General features: G+C 45.8%; 1 protein-coding gene across 2 annotated transcripts in view; it reads right to left on the reverse strand.

Moving 5' to 3' along the window:
• The window catches only part of Lipg (lipase G, endothelial type), a 31,921-nt gene that overhangs the window by 10,148 nt on the left and 8,021 nt on the right, over positions 1-13,752 (reverse strand). For both annotated transcript variants that reach the window (XM_045142506.1, XM_045142505.1), the window contains exons 2-5: positions 12,705-12,886; positions 10,928-11,107; positions 9,487-9,598; positions 2,942-3,163 (exon numbers count right to left, since the gene is read on the reverse strand). In XM_045142506.1, coding sequence (XP_044998441.1) covers positions 2,942-3,163; positions 9,487-9,598; positions 10,928-11,107; positions 12,705-12,743 — 553 coding nt within the window. In that variant the 5' untranslated portion in view covers positions 12,744-12,886. The remainder of the gene's footprint in view (positions 1-2,941; positions 3,164-9,486; positions 9,599-10,927; positions 11,108-12,704; positions 12,887-13,752) is intronic.

Here is a 13,752-nt window from a genome sequence, read left to right on the forward strand (position 1 = left end):
ACAAATCAAGGTTACATAGAAAAGAGACAATTTGCCCAGACTCATACAGACGGTGGGGTTTTTATTTTATTTATTTTATATTTTTAGGGTTTTTTTTTCTTTAAACATTTTTTCTTTTTAGTTAGTTGCAAGCAGAGAGATAGGATATAAATGGACACACCAGGGCCTCATAACACTTTGTGCATCTGGCTTTACATGGGTCCTAGAGAATTGACCCTGACCCATCAGGCTTTGCAAGCAAGTACCTTTAACCACTGAGCCATCTAATCTAACTTATATTTTTTGGCCTATGGTAACCATTATACTTGTAACCAGAGGCCAAAATCAATAGTTAAGTAACTCCTGGAGCTTTAAGAGAAATTTGGCAAAATTACCTCTGCTCTTTTCTGATTAGCACCATCCCATAACCTGGGGCAGAGGTGAACAGAGCTCAAAGTTCTACAGGGCTACTTGGGCATTCACTCACACTGGGACAAGGGAATTGTCCTCCGGGTGGCAGTTTGGTATATCCTAGGAAAGAGCAGAGGGGGCGAGCCAACTGGGGCCAAGAGGTGGAAGATGCCGCCAGCACCCAAAGCAACTAAAGAATGTAAAACCCAGGCTGGAGAGATGGCTTAGTGGTTAAGGTGCTTGCCTGCAAAGCCAAAGGACTCAAGTTCAATTCCCCAGGACCCACGTAAGCCAGATGCACAGGTGGTGCATGTGTCTGGAAGTTGTTTGCAGAGGCTAAAGGCCCAGGCGCACCCCCCCTCTCCCTCTCTCTCTCTCTCTTTCTCTCTCTGCCTCCCTCTCCCTCCCTCCTTTCTCTCTTTCTCCTAAGAATGTGAAACTCACAAAGGCTTGATCACTAGGTCCCCCAACAGTTTCAGCAGCAAATTAACTTCAGCTCAAGTTTGCTGAGCATAGACTTAGGCATTCAGAAGATAAATTATAACAGGAAAGACTCTTGTTAAAAGTCTCTCTAAAATGTTACTCAAAATTAACATATGGGGTATTCATGTAACAGAATACTATGCAGTCTGTAAAAAGAATAAGCTTAGTAAACCTGCCTATTCTGATGTTTTAAGAATTCTATAATATTGAGCTTTCTAGCTGGGAATGGTGGTGCATGCCTTTAATCAAAGCAATGGGGAGGCCAAGGTAGGAGGATCGCTATGATTTCAAGGCCAGCTGGGATTACATGATGAATTCCAGGTCAGCCTGGGCTAGAGTGAGACCCTACCTCGAAAAACCAAAAATAAATAAATAATATTAGGTTTTCTTTAAAGCTGTAAAGCAATAGTAATTTTGAAAAACAATATGATTACATAGATATACAAGTTTACAAAGAGAAAAGACTGGAAGGGGACTAGGTATGGAGAGTGCTGGCCTAGCATGCACAAAGTCCTAGGTTCAATCCCCAACACCACGTAAAACTGAGCATGCTGACACGTGTCTGCAATCCCAGTACCAAAGAGGTGGAGGCAAGAGGACAAGTTCAAAGTCACCCTCAGCAACACAGCAAGTTTGAGGCCAGAATGGGCTACATAAGACTGTCTCAAAAAAAAAAAAAAAAAAGACCAGTGTAGTGGTGCACACCATTAATCCTAGCACCCAGGAGGCAGAAGTAAGAGGAACACTGAGTTCAAAGCTACCTACAAAGTGAGTTCTACGTCATCCTGAGCTAAAGTGAGACCCTACCTTGAAAAAGCCAAATATTAATGAATAAGTAAAAGACGAAGACAAAATAATGTTCACACTGGAGGTTGGGAGATGGCTCAACAGTTAAAGGCACTTGATTACAAAGTCTGCTGGCCCAGGTTCAATTTCTTAGCACCTATTTAAAGCCAGACATTAAAAAGTGGCACATGTACCTGGGCATGGTGGTGCACGCCTTTAATCCCAGCACTCAGGAGGCAGAGGTAGGAGGATCACCTTGAGTTTGAGGCCACCTAAAGACTACATAGTGAATTCTAGCTCAGCCTGGGCTAAGGTGAGACCCTACCTTGAAAAACTAACAAAAATAAATAAATAAAGTGGTACATGCATCTAAAGCTCAGTTGCAGGGGCAAGAATCCCTGACACACCCATGTTTCTTGCTCTTTCTCAAATTTTTTAAAAAAAATTTTTTCCCCAGGTGTGGTAGTGCACACCTTTAATCCCAGCACCTGGGAGGCAGAGATAGGAGGACTGCCATGAGTTTGAGGCCACCCTGAGATTACATAGGGAATTCCAGGTCAACTTGGGCTAGAGTGAAACTGTACCTCAAAAAAAAAAAAAAAAAAAAAGTTCACATGGGGGCTAGGGAGATGGCTCAGTAGTTAAAGACATTTTCTTGCAAAGCCTGATGGGCTGTGTCCAATTCCCAAGTATCCACATAAAGCCAGATGTGCAAAGTAATGCATATATCTGGAGTTCATTTGTAGCAGCAAGAGGCCCTGGAGCACCCATACTCTCTCTCTCTCTCAAGTAAGAAAATAATATATATATATTTTTTTTTAATGTTCACATAGGGGAGGGGATATGACAAACAGCAGAGTTATGAAGGGGAAAGCAGAGGAGGGCAGGGAAATACCATGGTTTGTAAGTATAGAATTTGCCAATAAAATACATTTTTTTAAAATGTTCACACAAGCTGCCTTAAAGAGTGAAAGTAGGAATGGCTACGAAGGGGATTTCACGTTTTGCTTTACAAAATTCTGTATTTCTTGATGTTTTCATAAATATGTATTCTGTAGTCACAAAAGGAAATTAACTGATAACAACTGTGATTCCCAAGCACGACTGAGCAGCTGGATGGTTGTCAGCAAGCATATAAGATGACTGATGACCTTAAACAGCGCTGAGGCCACTGTGGGAGGAGGTGAGAGCTGCAAACACTCAGTAGCACTAACAGCTCTGGATGCTATCACAGAAGACGCATATACTGAATGGAACACCGAGCAGAAAGTTAGAAACTCACTTCCATATGCAATCGATCCTAAGATATCATTGAATCCACAGCCTGGCTGGAAGTCACCACCATTGGGGTAGATGTCAATGTGGCCCACAGGCATCTGGATCCCAATGCTCAAGCCGAAGGAACGTGTGTAGGTGTGCAGGACATCCACAAAGTCTGCGTCGTCTGGGGACAGCCTCTTGTCGATGTCCACCCCCTCAAACATGGGCCCCGCGGGATCCAGACCTGTAGCAGGGAGCCAAGACAGACTATGTCAGGTGCACCAAGTCTTGACTTATATAGTCAAATCCAAATGTACAAAATGAAGACACTCTGAATACAGCCTCAAGAATCCAGACATAGAAGGCATGGGAAAAAAACAAGGAAGGCTGGGCATGGTGGCACACACCCTAATTCCAGTCCTGGAGAGGCAGAAGAGGATCACTGTGAGTTCGAGGCCAGCCTGAGACTGCAGAGTGAGTGCCAGATCAGCCTGGGCTAGTGTGAGATGCTACTTTGAAAAAAAAGTACAAGGAATGCTCTTCCATATGCAGCGGATCCAGACAGCATCACAGAGATGATGTACTATCTACTCAAAACCAATACTTCTGGGCTGGAGAGATGCCTTAGTGGTTAAGCACTTGCTTGTGAAGCCTAAGGACTCTGGTACAAGGCTCAGTTCCCCAGGACCCACATTAGCCAGATGCACAAGGGGCACATGCGTCTAGAGTTCATTTGCAGTGGCTGGAGGCCCTGGCACACCTATTCTCTCTCCCTCTCCCTCCCTCCCCCCCTTTCCCCTCCCTTCTTTCCTCTGTCCCTCCCCCCACCCACTTATGTCTCTAATGAAAAAAAAAAAAACTTTAAAAGAGTATTTTCAATATCCCAAAACAGTAAGACTCCCAATGCCAGGCCTCCACAGTCCCTTCTATTCTGCCTCCCAACTTTACTTAGTAAAGCTGCTCTGCACAGGTAACTGGGCTTCACATTCTTTTGTGGAGGATTTTAAATTATTTTTATCTATATTTATTTGCAAGCAGAGAGAGAGAGAGAGAGAGAGACAGAGAGAGAGAGACAGAGATAGAATAGGAGTGGGCCTTCAGCTGCTGCAAACTCCAGACACATGCATCTGACTTTAAATGGGTACTGGGGAACTGAACCCTGGTCATTAGGTTTTACAGGCAAGCACCTTAACTGCTGAGCCATCTCTCCAGCCCTATTTTGTGGGGTTTGTTGTTGTTGTTGTTGTTGTTTAGTTTTTGTAGCAGGGTCTCACTCTAACCCAAGCTGGCTTTGAACTCATGGTGATCCTCCTACCTCAGCCTCCCAAGTGCTAGGATTAAAAGCATGAGCCACCATGTCCTGTTTGGTTCTCACATTTGAAACTGCTCAAGTGGCACTAGGGAGCTTGCTACAAATTTGAATTCCTCCATGTGGCTCCAAAACTCTCTGGAAGGGTACAGAAGCAAACACTTATCCGTGCATCAGGAGAACAAGTAGGGAACAGAACTGGTCAGGAATCTACAACAGTGAGAGACCTTATTGTGTCTTTTAATTCTGAGCTACACAGATGTGAAAGTATAAGAAAAGGGGAAAGGAGGAAGAAGGATAACAACGTGGGTTTCTGAGTCCCTGAACTTTCAAAGATTCCAAGGGCAGGTTTGGCAGATGGCTAAAAATACAGATTGATTCCCCAGGCAGTCCTCAAAGTCTCTGGTCTGTGAACCAGATATTGAAAAGTCTCCTCCTCCTCCTCTCTATCTGTCTCGCTCTCTCAAAATAAATAAAATAAAAATGAATGAATGAATAAAACTCTCCTGTACCTCAGAATCACCTATGAAACAAACTCAGCACCTAAGTCATACCATTCATGTGAGATATCAGAGATTAAGTATTCATTAATATTTGCTACTATTATCAAGTCTATGTGGTTATGGAAACTGGGTTTGTCCCCAACAGCAAGACTCTGCCCCCACCGACACCCAGAAAGGACGTGGAGAAAGTTAAGAAATAGATGTGTACCAGAAGGAGGACCCTATTTAGTCTAAAATGTATGGTTGGTCATTTTGTCCCTCCAGGAACATTTGATGGATTGTGGGGACATTTTTGTTTATCATAACTGGAGGTAGGAGAGCTAACAGCATCTACTGGGAGAAGCAAGAAATACAGGTAAACATCTTAAAATGAGCCTGACAATTCCCCCCACACAGACTTTTGTCACAAACCACCACCTGGCCACACATGTCAGTAGACTGAGAAACCCTAGTCTAGAGGTACCAAGGCAGTGGGGTCAAGACCCAGGCCCTAAGAGGAGGAGATGGATGACAGAGTTCCCAGAGCCCAGCACAAAGAACCAGGGCGTTACTGGACTGCAGAGAGAGCGTAGTCAATTGTACATGAATTGTTCTGCTGCTCAGAACTGAGTGGTCATGTAGTAGGACTCTTCCTCATGAGAACAGGGCCAAGCTGAAACCAGAGTTGCCCCAAAAAATTAGATGCCTGTGGATGACCAAGGCAGAAAGAGCTCTCAAGTTGTGTGGGGCTCACCGTGAGCTCAGAACCCAGTGGAAGTCTGGGACACGAGTGTGCTCCGCCCGAGTAGCTCACAATGAGCCTTTCTGCAGGCTGCAGGGTCCCCAGAGTGACCGCGCAGCCTCTCCCTGCCTCTCGCCCTGTGCACTGAAGGGAAAAAGAAAGAAGGGGAACATTGGGCTTTGCAGCCAATACAAGAGAGACGCTCTTTGCTTGGCGTGAACAAAGGTCCCCACCAGACGGGCAGCTCCATGGAAACCAAGATATGCCAGAGGAATGTGGGCAGCTGAGGGGCCTCCCAGGCCAGCAGCCAGGCCTTCACCTACAGAGAGTGAGCAGGCTCCCCGCTCTGACTGGCAGGCACACATCCCTAGCCTGGGGCTATGGAGAAAAGTGACACAATCTACTTTTATGAAAAGGGTTTTTTAAATTAAATGTTATTTATTTATTTATTTATTTATTTATTTATTTATTTGCCCACACAGACAGAAGAGAGACAGAAAGAACGGGTATGGCAGGGTCTCCAGACCTTGTAATTGAATTACAGATGCCCGTGCCACTTTGTTCATCTGGCTTTACATGGGTACTAGGGAATCGAACTTGAGTCATTAGGCTTTGCAAGCAAGTGCCTTAGCCTCTGAGCCATCTCCAGTCCACAATCCACTTTTAACTTTACTTTATACATCCAGATAACGGGGAGGAGCAGACCCTGGAACCTAGCGACCCAGGATGAATCCTTGTTCTGCTACTTACAGGGTGCAAGATATGGGACCTGCTGTTTAATCACTAAGTCTTCTTTCCCCCATCTGCAAAAGATGTAGATGTTCTATGTGGCTCAGAGGTAGCACAAAGTACCTTGTCCCTTACCTGTCACATGTGCCTCAGCTGTTTGACGTTAGGCAAGGGCTAGTGCAGAGCCACTCAGAAAACATACAAATGGATATTTCTCTCTTTTTTAAAGATTTTTTTTTGTATTTTTATATATTCATTTGCAAGGAAAGAGAGAGAAAAAAACATGGCCATGCCAGGGCCTTTTGCCACTGCTAACAAGCTGCAGACACATGCACCACTTTGTGCATCTGGCTTTACTTGAGGTACTGGGGAATCAAACCCTGGACATCAGTCTTTGCCAGCAAAATCCTTTAATTGCTTAGCCATCACCCCAGACTCCCCTCAAATGCATATTTTCTTAAAAGAACTGATCTGCTTGCTTAACAATCTAGACTCAGGTTCATTTGGAAATATTTGACCTCTTCCCTAGTATATCAGCAACTGTTCTCAACAGCTGAGGAGGCAAGATAGCAAACCCCGGGCCACATCCCCTGGCTAAGCAAAGTTGGAGTTCAGCTGTAGGCCCCAGAATAAAGGCCTCTGCACTGTGGCATCACTGCCCTGAGATCCCACACAAGCTGCCATCTCCACCCTATTACCAGCCAGAGCCAGCTGGTTCCCGGGCCATGAGACATCCACTGACAGAGGAGGAATGAAGGGTGGGGCAGACAACTAGACAGAGGCCGGCCCCTGCTCCACAGGCAGGAACCAGAGCGAAGGGGCTGATTAGCATTCTGCCAGCTCCCCCACTGGCCACAAGTGAGAAGAAACGGCAGAGAGGGAACTGGAAAGCTCTCTAACTAGCCCTGTCTCATTTCACATAAGAAACAGAAAAGGGCAAGATCTGCACTTTCTCCTTGTGGCCAAGGACATGCTGGGCCTTGCCCCGCATAGGGGTTATGTGAGCGCTACAGTTTGCACCCCTTACCCCCTGCCTGGCTCTGCGACACTGGAGGAAGTTCACACAATCATAGCCTACTTTGGACAGCTTGAGCCCCATCAGCCTGGAAGTCAAAAATAAGGCTCTTGAGAAGGCATGGTGGTACGTGGAGGCTGAAGTAAAAGAAGCACCATGAGTTTGAGGCCAGCCTGGGCTGCAGAGTGAATGCTTACCTTTACTAACTCATTATTTTTTAGTTTGCAAGTAGAGAAGTACAGACAAAGAGAGAGTACAGGCGCGCCAGGGCCTTTAGCCACTGCAAATGAACTCCAGATGCATGTGCCACTTTGTACATCTATCTTACATGGGTACTGGGGAATCAAACTCAGGTCATCAGGCTTAGCAGGCAAACACTAAACTCTGAGCCATCTCTCCAGCCCCAAGATTGTTTTTTGTTTTTTTTTTTTTTTGAGGGAGGGTCTCGCTGTAGCCCAGGCTAACCTGGAATTTACTATGTAGTCTCAGGGTGGCTTCAAACTCACAGCAATCTTCCTACCTCTGCCTCCTGAGTTAGGGATTAAAGACATGCACCACCACACCTGGCTTAACTCATTCTTTATGAATTCTTTTCTATCTGAGTCTGGCTTTAAAATGAAAACATTATAGGGAAACAAAATGATCAGTGGGTCTGGAGAGATTGCTCAATGGTTAAAAGTACCTATTTATAAATTCTGGCAGCCCAGGCTCAATTCCCCAGTACCCACATAAAGCCAGATGCACAAAGTAGCACATGCATCTGGAGTCCATTTGCAGCAGCAGGAGGTCCTGGTGCAACCATTCTCTCTCTCTTAAATAAGGGCTCCAGAGATGATGGACAGTTAAGGAACTTAGCTGCAAAGCCTAACCATCTGGGTTTGATTCCCCAGTACCCTCCTAAAGCCAGATGCACAAGATAACACATGCATCTGGAGTTTGTTCCCAGTGGCTAGAGGCTCTGCCATGCCCATACTCTTTATCCTGTCTCTGTGTGTGCATTTGGATATCTCTGCTTGCAAATAAATAACTAAAATATATTTTAAAAATAAATAAAATTGTATCTTCCTCTCTCCTCTTTCCCTCAAAATAAATAAGTAGAAAAAAAATTTTAAAGAAGAAATTGATCAAATCTTTCCTTCTAGGTGACAATCTGTTATGGCTTGAATGTGTCCCCCCAAACAGATAATTAGGGCTAGGCTAGATGACATTATTGAGGTGCAGTCCCCATGATAATATTAGTAGCTTTGTAAGAGAAAGAGACCCAGGCCAGCATGCTTTTTCTGTGTGACCGTGAAATGTCCTCCACTGTCATCACGCAGCAAACAGATGCTGTGATGCTCAACAACTTCTGCCCACGACAAAGTAGCCTGTGCTATTCAAATGCAGCCAAAGAAAGTATGACACCATCTTCATCTTGGGGGTGAGAGGAACACTGGGAATAAACAAATGTAAAAGGACATTAGAGGGAGAAAATAAAGGTCGGCGCAACAAGTTACCCTTCATTTTAGTATAGAGGAAGTGTCCTTACATATCTGAGGGGTCCACATTTTCCACATTCACTAAATAATTGAGCCCAAATTCAAACACTTAAATCTCACTAAGATACAATTTTCAAGATGTAAAAACTCAATTCCCTATGGGCACCTAGGTACCACTATCAGAAAAATCTGTTTAATTACATCAGTCAACCACTCATTCGAAAACAGGTAACTACTGTTAATGCATGTGCTACTTTAACACTGGGGGTTAAAACTTATTTGTACATGAAATAGAAACCAGAAGTAGAATCCAAACTATGTACTATCATTCCTTTCTCAAATATCTGGAATCTTACAGTGGAGACTAGAAGTGAACACCCAGAAGCCTGGAGGCCAGGGCTCCACTTTGACTTCTGTCCTTTCTTTGTTATCTGCCTCTGGACAAGTTACCTCACCTCTGCCTGCTTCCTCAACTGTTGGACTAGACCATTGGTTTCCAAGCTGTGTTTCCTGTCAGGGTACTGTGAGACACTGACATTTTTCTACCCTTAGATTCTAAAGTCTAAAAGGCCAGGCGGACACAACCCACATATACCTACCCAGCGTCAACAAGAATACTGCTATTTCTATGTCTTATATATAGGAACTCCACACCAGTTCAACTGGAAAGAGAGCATTCTCCGGGGTCCTTCTAAAACCAGCCCTCTGGGACTCAGTCAAGCTGCCTCATCTTAGAGTACCCTGCTTCAGGATACCAGCTAGAGAGTGGCAGATGGAGCTGGGGACATGCCAGCGTGGGTAGAAGATCTTACCTGTGATCCTTCCCACCGTTCCTGTGACGTAGTTACCAGCATAGCCTGCCACGTGTGCTCCAAGACTGTAGCCAATCAAGTGAACATTCCCAAGAGAAAAATCTTCCTTCTCCTGCAAGGAGTCACCACAGAGTGTGAGCCTGAGCCCCCAGGGCCACCAACAGTTCAATGACTCCATCACGACAGAGTCACAATGACTATGGGCACAAAGACTCCTTGCAGCGTCACCAACGCCGTTGGCCGTGCAACATGAATGGGTCATACAGCCAAGGACAAGTGGCTCAAAAGGACTTGGTGGCACTTTAAATGCCAAGGGGAGTGGGTACAGGAGGTGACTGCAGGTTGCATGCCAGAGCCTTCCTCTACATTTGCACCTACGTGTTTTTCATTCTTTGGGGCAGTGTGTCTGGAGGGCAGAAAGGCAGCTGAGTAGAGGTCAGTGATACCACACTCACTAGAAACCGAAGTGCCAGCCACAACCTGCAGCTGCCTGTCCCCTGCCTGCGTTCTTAGGCCCTGACTTCTACTCTGCCCTCAGGAGCTGCCCGTTTGCACACTTTCAGCCCACCTGAGCACTCAGAGCAGTGAAATCTAGAGTTTCCACAGCACTCTGCTGGTGGGGGCTGAGGTGCGAATCTTAAATCACGTTAGGTGGAATAGAAAAGTACTGCTCACAGAGCCAGGCGTGGTGGCACAGGCCAGCTCTCGGGATGCAGAGGTGGGAGGATCGCCGTGAGTTCGAGGCCACCCTGAGACTACATAGTGAATTCCAGGTCAGCCTGAGCCACAGTGAGACCCTACCTCAAAAAAAAAAAAAAAAAAAAAGTACTGCTCACAAATCCTGCCCAGAATTCTATCAGAACCCCTAAGATTCCTAGGTCCGGAAAGAAAGGGCAGGCTGGAAATGCCCCAATCCTGGGGTCACTTTGTCTGCATACCACTGGCCCAGTTAAGTCCACTGGACTTGGGCAAATCATTAACCTATAAAAAAAGTAAATACAAAACCTCAAGATCTATTTTGCACACAATGCTTTAAATGAGGTAACAGGCTGATTTGTTTGCTCCAACCTCCTTCCCACCCCACAGCACAAGCTCACTCCAGAGGCAAGAGCAGGCTTCTGTGGCTCTTTAAGACTGCAAGCCTGTCCTGGCTCTGGGCCATTCCCAACTGCTAAGATCAGCAAGTAACCACCCATAAGGCAAATTCGTATAGCAAATAAAAGGAACAAGAGGAAAAAAAAAAAATCCAGGCATCTATCAATAATTACAAAGTTTCAGCTTTGAAGTATTTCATGCAATGCTTCGTTTAGCAAAAATTCTAATGCCAAAGATTGTGATCAAAGTCCGGAGGTTCACAGTAACAAGCACGGTCTGCTTTTCCAAAGGACATCTGGGTTTAAGATCTCACGAAAGGAGATCACTCCCTTTCATCCTCGCTCACCTGTAGCCAGTCGAGCATCTTTGCCACCCTGTGACCCACCACCCTGGTATTATTGACAGCGTCTGTGTACAGCTGGTGTGCCAGGGGCAGCCAGTCAACCACCACTACATTGGCATCCTTCTCTCTCATCTGCAGGGCTGCCACGAGTTTGTGCAACCAGCTTTCCAGCATGCCACTCATCTGCAAAGAAAACAGGGAGATTTGTTTTTCTTTTGGTTCTCTTTCTGGGCTTCAGAAGTCCTAATGGAATGCCATCCCATGAACCTTCACTTTAGTTGCTCAGGAAATGAAAATGTGCACATGAGCAGGGCCTGCCAGAGGCAAAACGGCTTCATGGGTGCTTTCTTCCATTGCTTTTCAAATCACTAGTTTGCCCATCAATACTTTGATAGCTGACGTCTCATTGTTGCCCTACTGCCGATAAGATAGGTGCTGATGGTGAAAAGCGTCATGAGGTTAGTCGGACTCTCTGTCCTGATCTGACAAGTGACCTGGTCCATCCTTCAAAGAGAGCTGGGGATGGTTGCCTTGGAGAATTAGCACCTCCCTTAGAGATGTGAGGGACACTATCGCTTAGTCAAACACAGCTAACAAATGACTCCTTCCCACAACCCATCCCTGCCAGCCTTTTGACCTCAGAGTAAGGAGTCCATCTCTGGAATCCCCAATTAGAACTCAGAACACATTTTCCCACAGAAGCAAAGTCATAAACAGTGACTGGACCCAGTTGTAACCCTATCCACATGTACATTATCAAAGAAATGGATTTTCTGTGCCTGGCCTGGGAACCCAAACACTATTTACAATCTTTCTTCTATGGGAAACTGCTGTTCCAAGTTCCAAACACATTACAAAAGAACTTTCTGGAAGGCTCCCCATTTGTAAGTTGCAGGCAGTTAGTATTTGCATTTTGACAGGAGGGCCTCGAATGCACGATTCCAATTGTATGCGGAGGGAAGAAGATATGGGGAGGTCCTCCAACTGTGCCTTTAAGTACATTAGGAAGGCAGACCCCTACCCTCCTGACCCCAGCCTTGATCCTAACTGTTGGTATTTAGACCTAGAGACCCAGAAAGAATGTAACAGGTATGAATTTCTCATCATTAAGAGGAAGACTGTCCCCTCCCAGCTAGCCCAAGCAGAAACCTGCTCACTTAATCGTGCCATTTTCCTCCAGACTGTCATTACATGAATGAATGAATCTCTTGCTGGCCAAGAGCTTCTGAAGCCGAGTGTTAAAGCCCTTTTTTGTTGAAGTTTGTCATGGGCCTTTCAATGGGAATTGCTCAGCTAGGGCACATAAAGAGCCCCAGTGCCTTTAAACGGGGCCATCTCTATGCAAACAGGAGGGCACCATGCCAGCAGCAGCCAGCCAGCAAGGCCAGCTGGCCCCTCCAATTCCCTGAGCCTGTCAAGTTGCTTGAGTTCAGCTCACTCTTATGGCAGGAGCAGGATGGCCCCTCCGGGCAGTGGTTGGCCATCATAATTAAGTGTAATTAGAGGTCCTTCAGAGCCACAGGAGCTGGGTTGCTGCCCTCAGGAGAGCCACTTTCTGAAAGCCCGCTGCATGCCAGCACTAAATGCCACCCTGCTGAGTCCAGATTGCCCCCTCAGCAAAGCGCCCATTACATTCTTCACAGCTGTCCAAAATACAAGCAGCCCACAAGGAAAGCAGAGAGAGGGTTTGGAGCCTGAAAGCATCACGATTCTTTTTAATTGACCGAAACAATGGGAACCAAATCTTGAGTAAAGTTGCAAAGCTCCCTCCCGGGCTCACCGTCCATCCATGAATGATGAAAAAAGTTTTGGCTGTCATGTTGAAGCCACAGTCTTCTAAGGGCTGGTTGTCACCAAGGGAGAGGTAGCACCCATCATGCTCTGGGTCTTCAGAAGTGCGGAAGTTAAATGTCACAGAGGGTTTGGCTGCAACCTGTACTCCACTGGGGTAGTGAAGCTCATCTATGGAGGAAGAACAGCAAATGGGTGCTTCTGCAGGCAGGGGGCAGCAAGAGACCTGGGCCACTTCTAGCTCGATCACAGCAAGTTGCTGAAGCCATCTGCGCTTCGGTTTTCACACCTACTGCATGTTCTCTCTCTTCGCCTCCAAGGAGAATCATGAAGATATTATAAAGCAAGCCTCGCATATATACTCATAAGTACTCATTAGTCATTTGTACTAATTTCTGTGGCTCTAAAGTAAATAGACGTCTTTCTTCCATCTCTCTATTCTTCCCTACCAAATTGGTTTCTTCCTTCCTTCAAGTTCTTTTACAGCATGGGACCTCAATTCTTTCTGTGAACTGCTTAACTCAGATCACTGGAGGGGCTGCAGAGATGGTTTAGTGGTTAAGGTGTTTGCCCGCGAAGCCAAAGGACCCACATAAGCCAGATACACAAGGTGGTACATGCCTAGCGCACCCATTCCCTCGCGCTCTCTCGCTTGCTCTCTCTCTCCCTCTCTCTCTCTCTCTCTCTCTCTCTCCCTCCCTTTCAAATAAATAAACAAAAATAAAAATATTAGCTGGGCATGGTGCACATGCCTTTACTCCCAGCACTTGGGAGGCAGAGGTAGGAAGATCACCGTGAGTTCGAGGACACCCTGAAACTACATAGTAGATTCCAGGTCAGCCTGGGATAGAGCAAGATCCTGCTTTGAAAAAACACAAAAAATAAATAAATAAAAATATTTTTAAGGAGCAGGGGATGGTGGTGCATGCCTTTAATCCCAGTACTTGGGAGACAGATGTAAGAGGATCACTGTGAGCTCAAGGCCAACCTGAGACTACCAAGTGAATTCCAGGTCAGCCTGCACCACAGTGAGACCC

The sequence above is a fragment of the Jaculus jaculus genome, chromosome 2 (genome assembly GCF_020740685.1).
Source record: "Jaculus jaculus isolate mJacJac1 chromosome 2, mJacJac1.mat.Y.cur, whole genome shotgun sequence".
NCBI lineage: Eukaryota > Metazoa > Chordata > Mammalia > Rodentia > Dipodidae > Jaculus > Jaculus jaculus.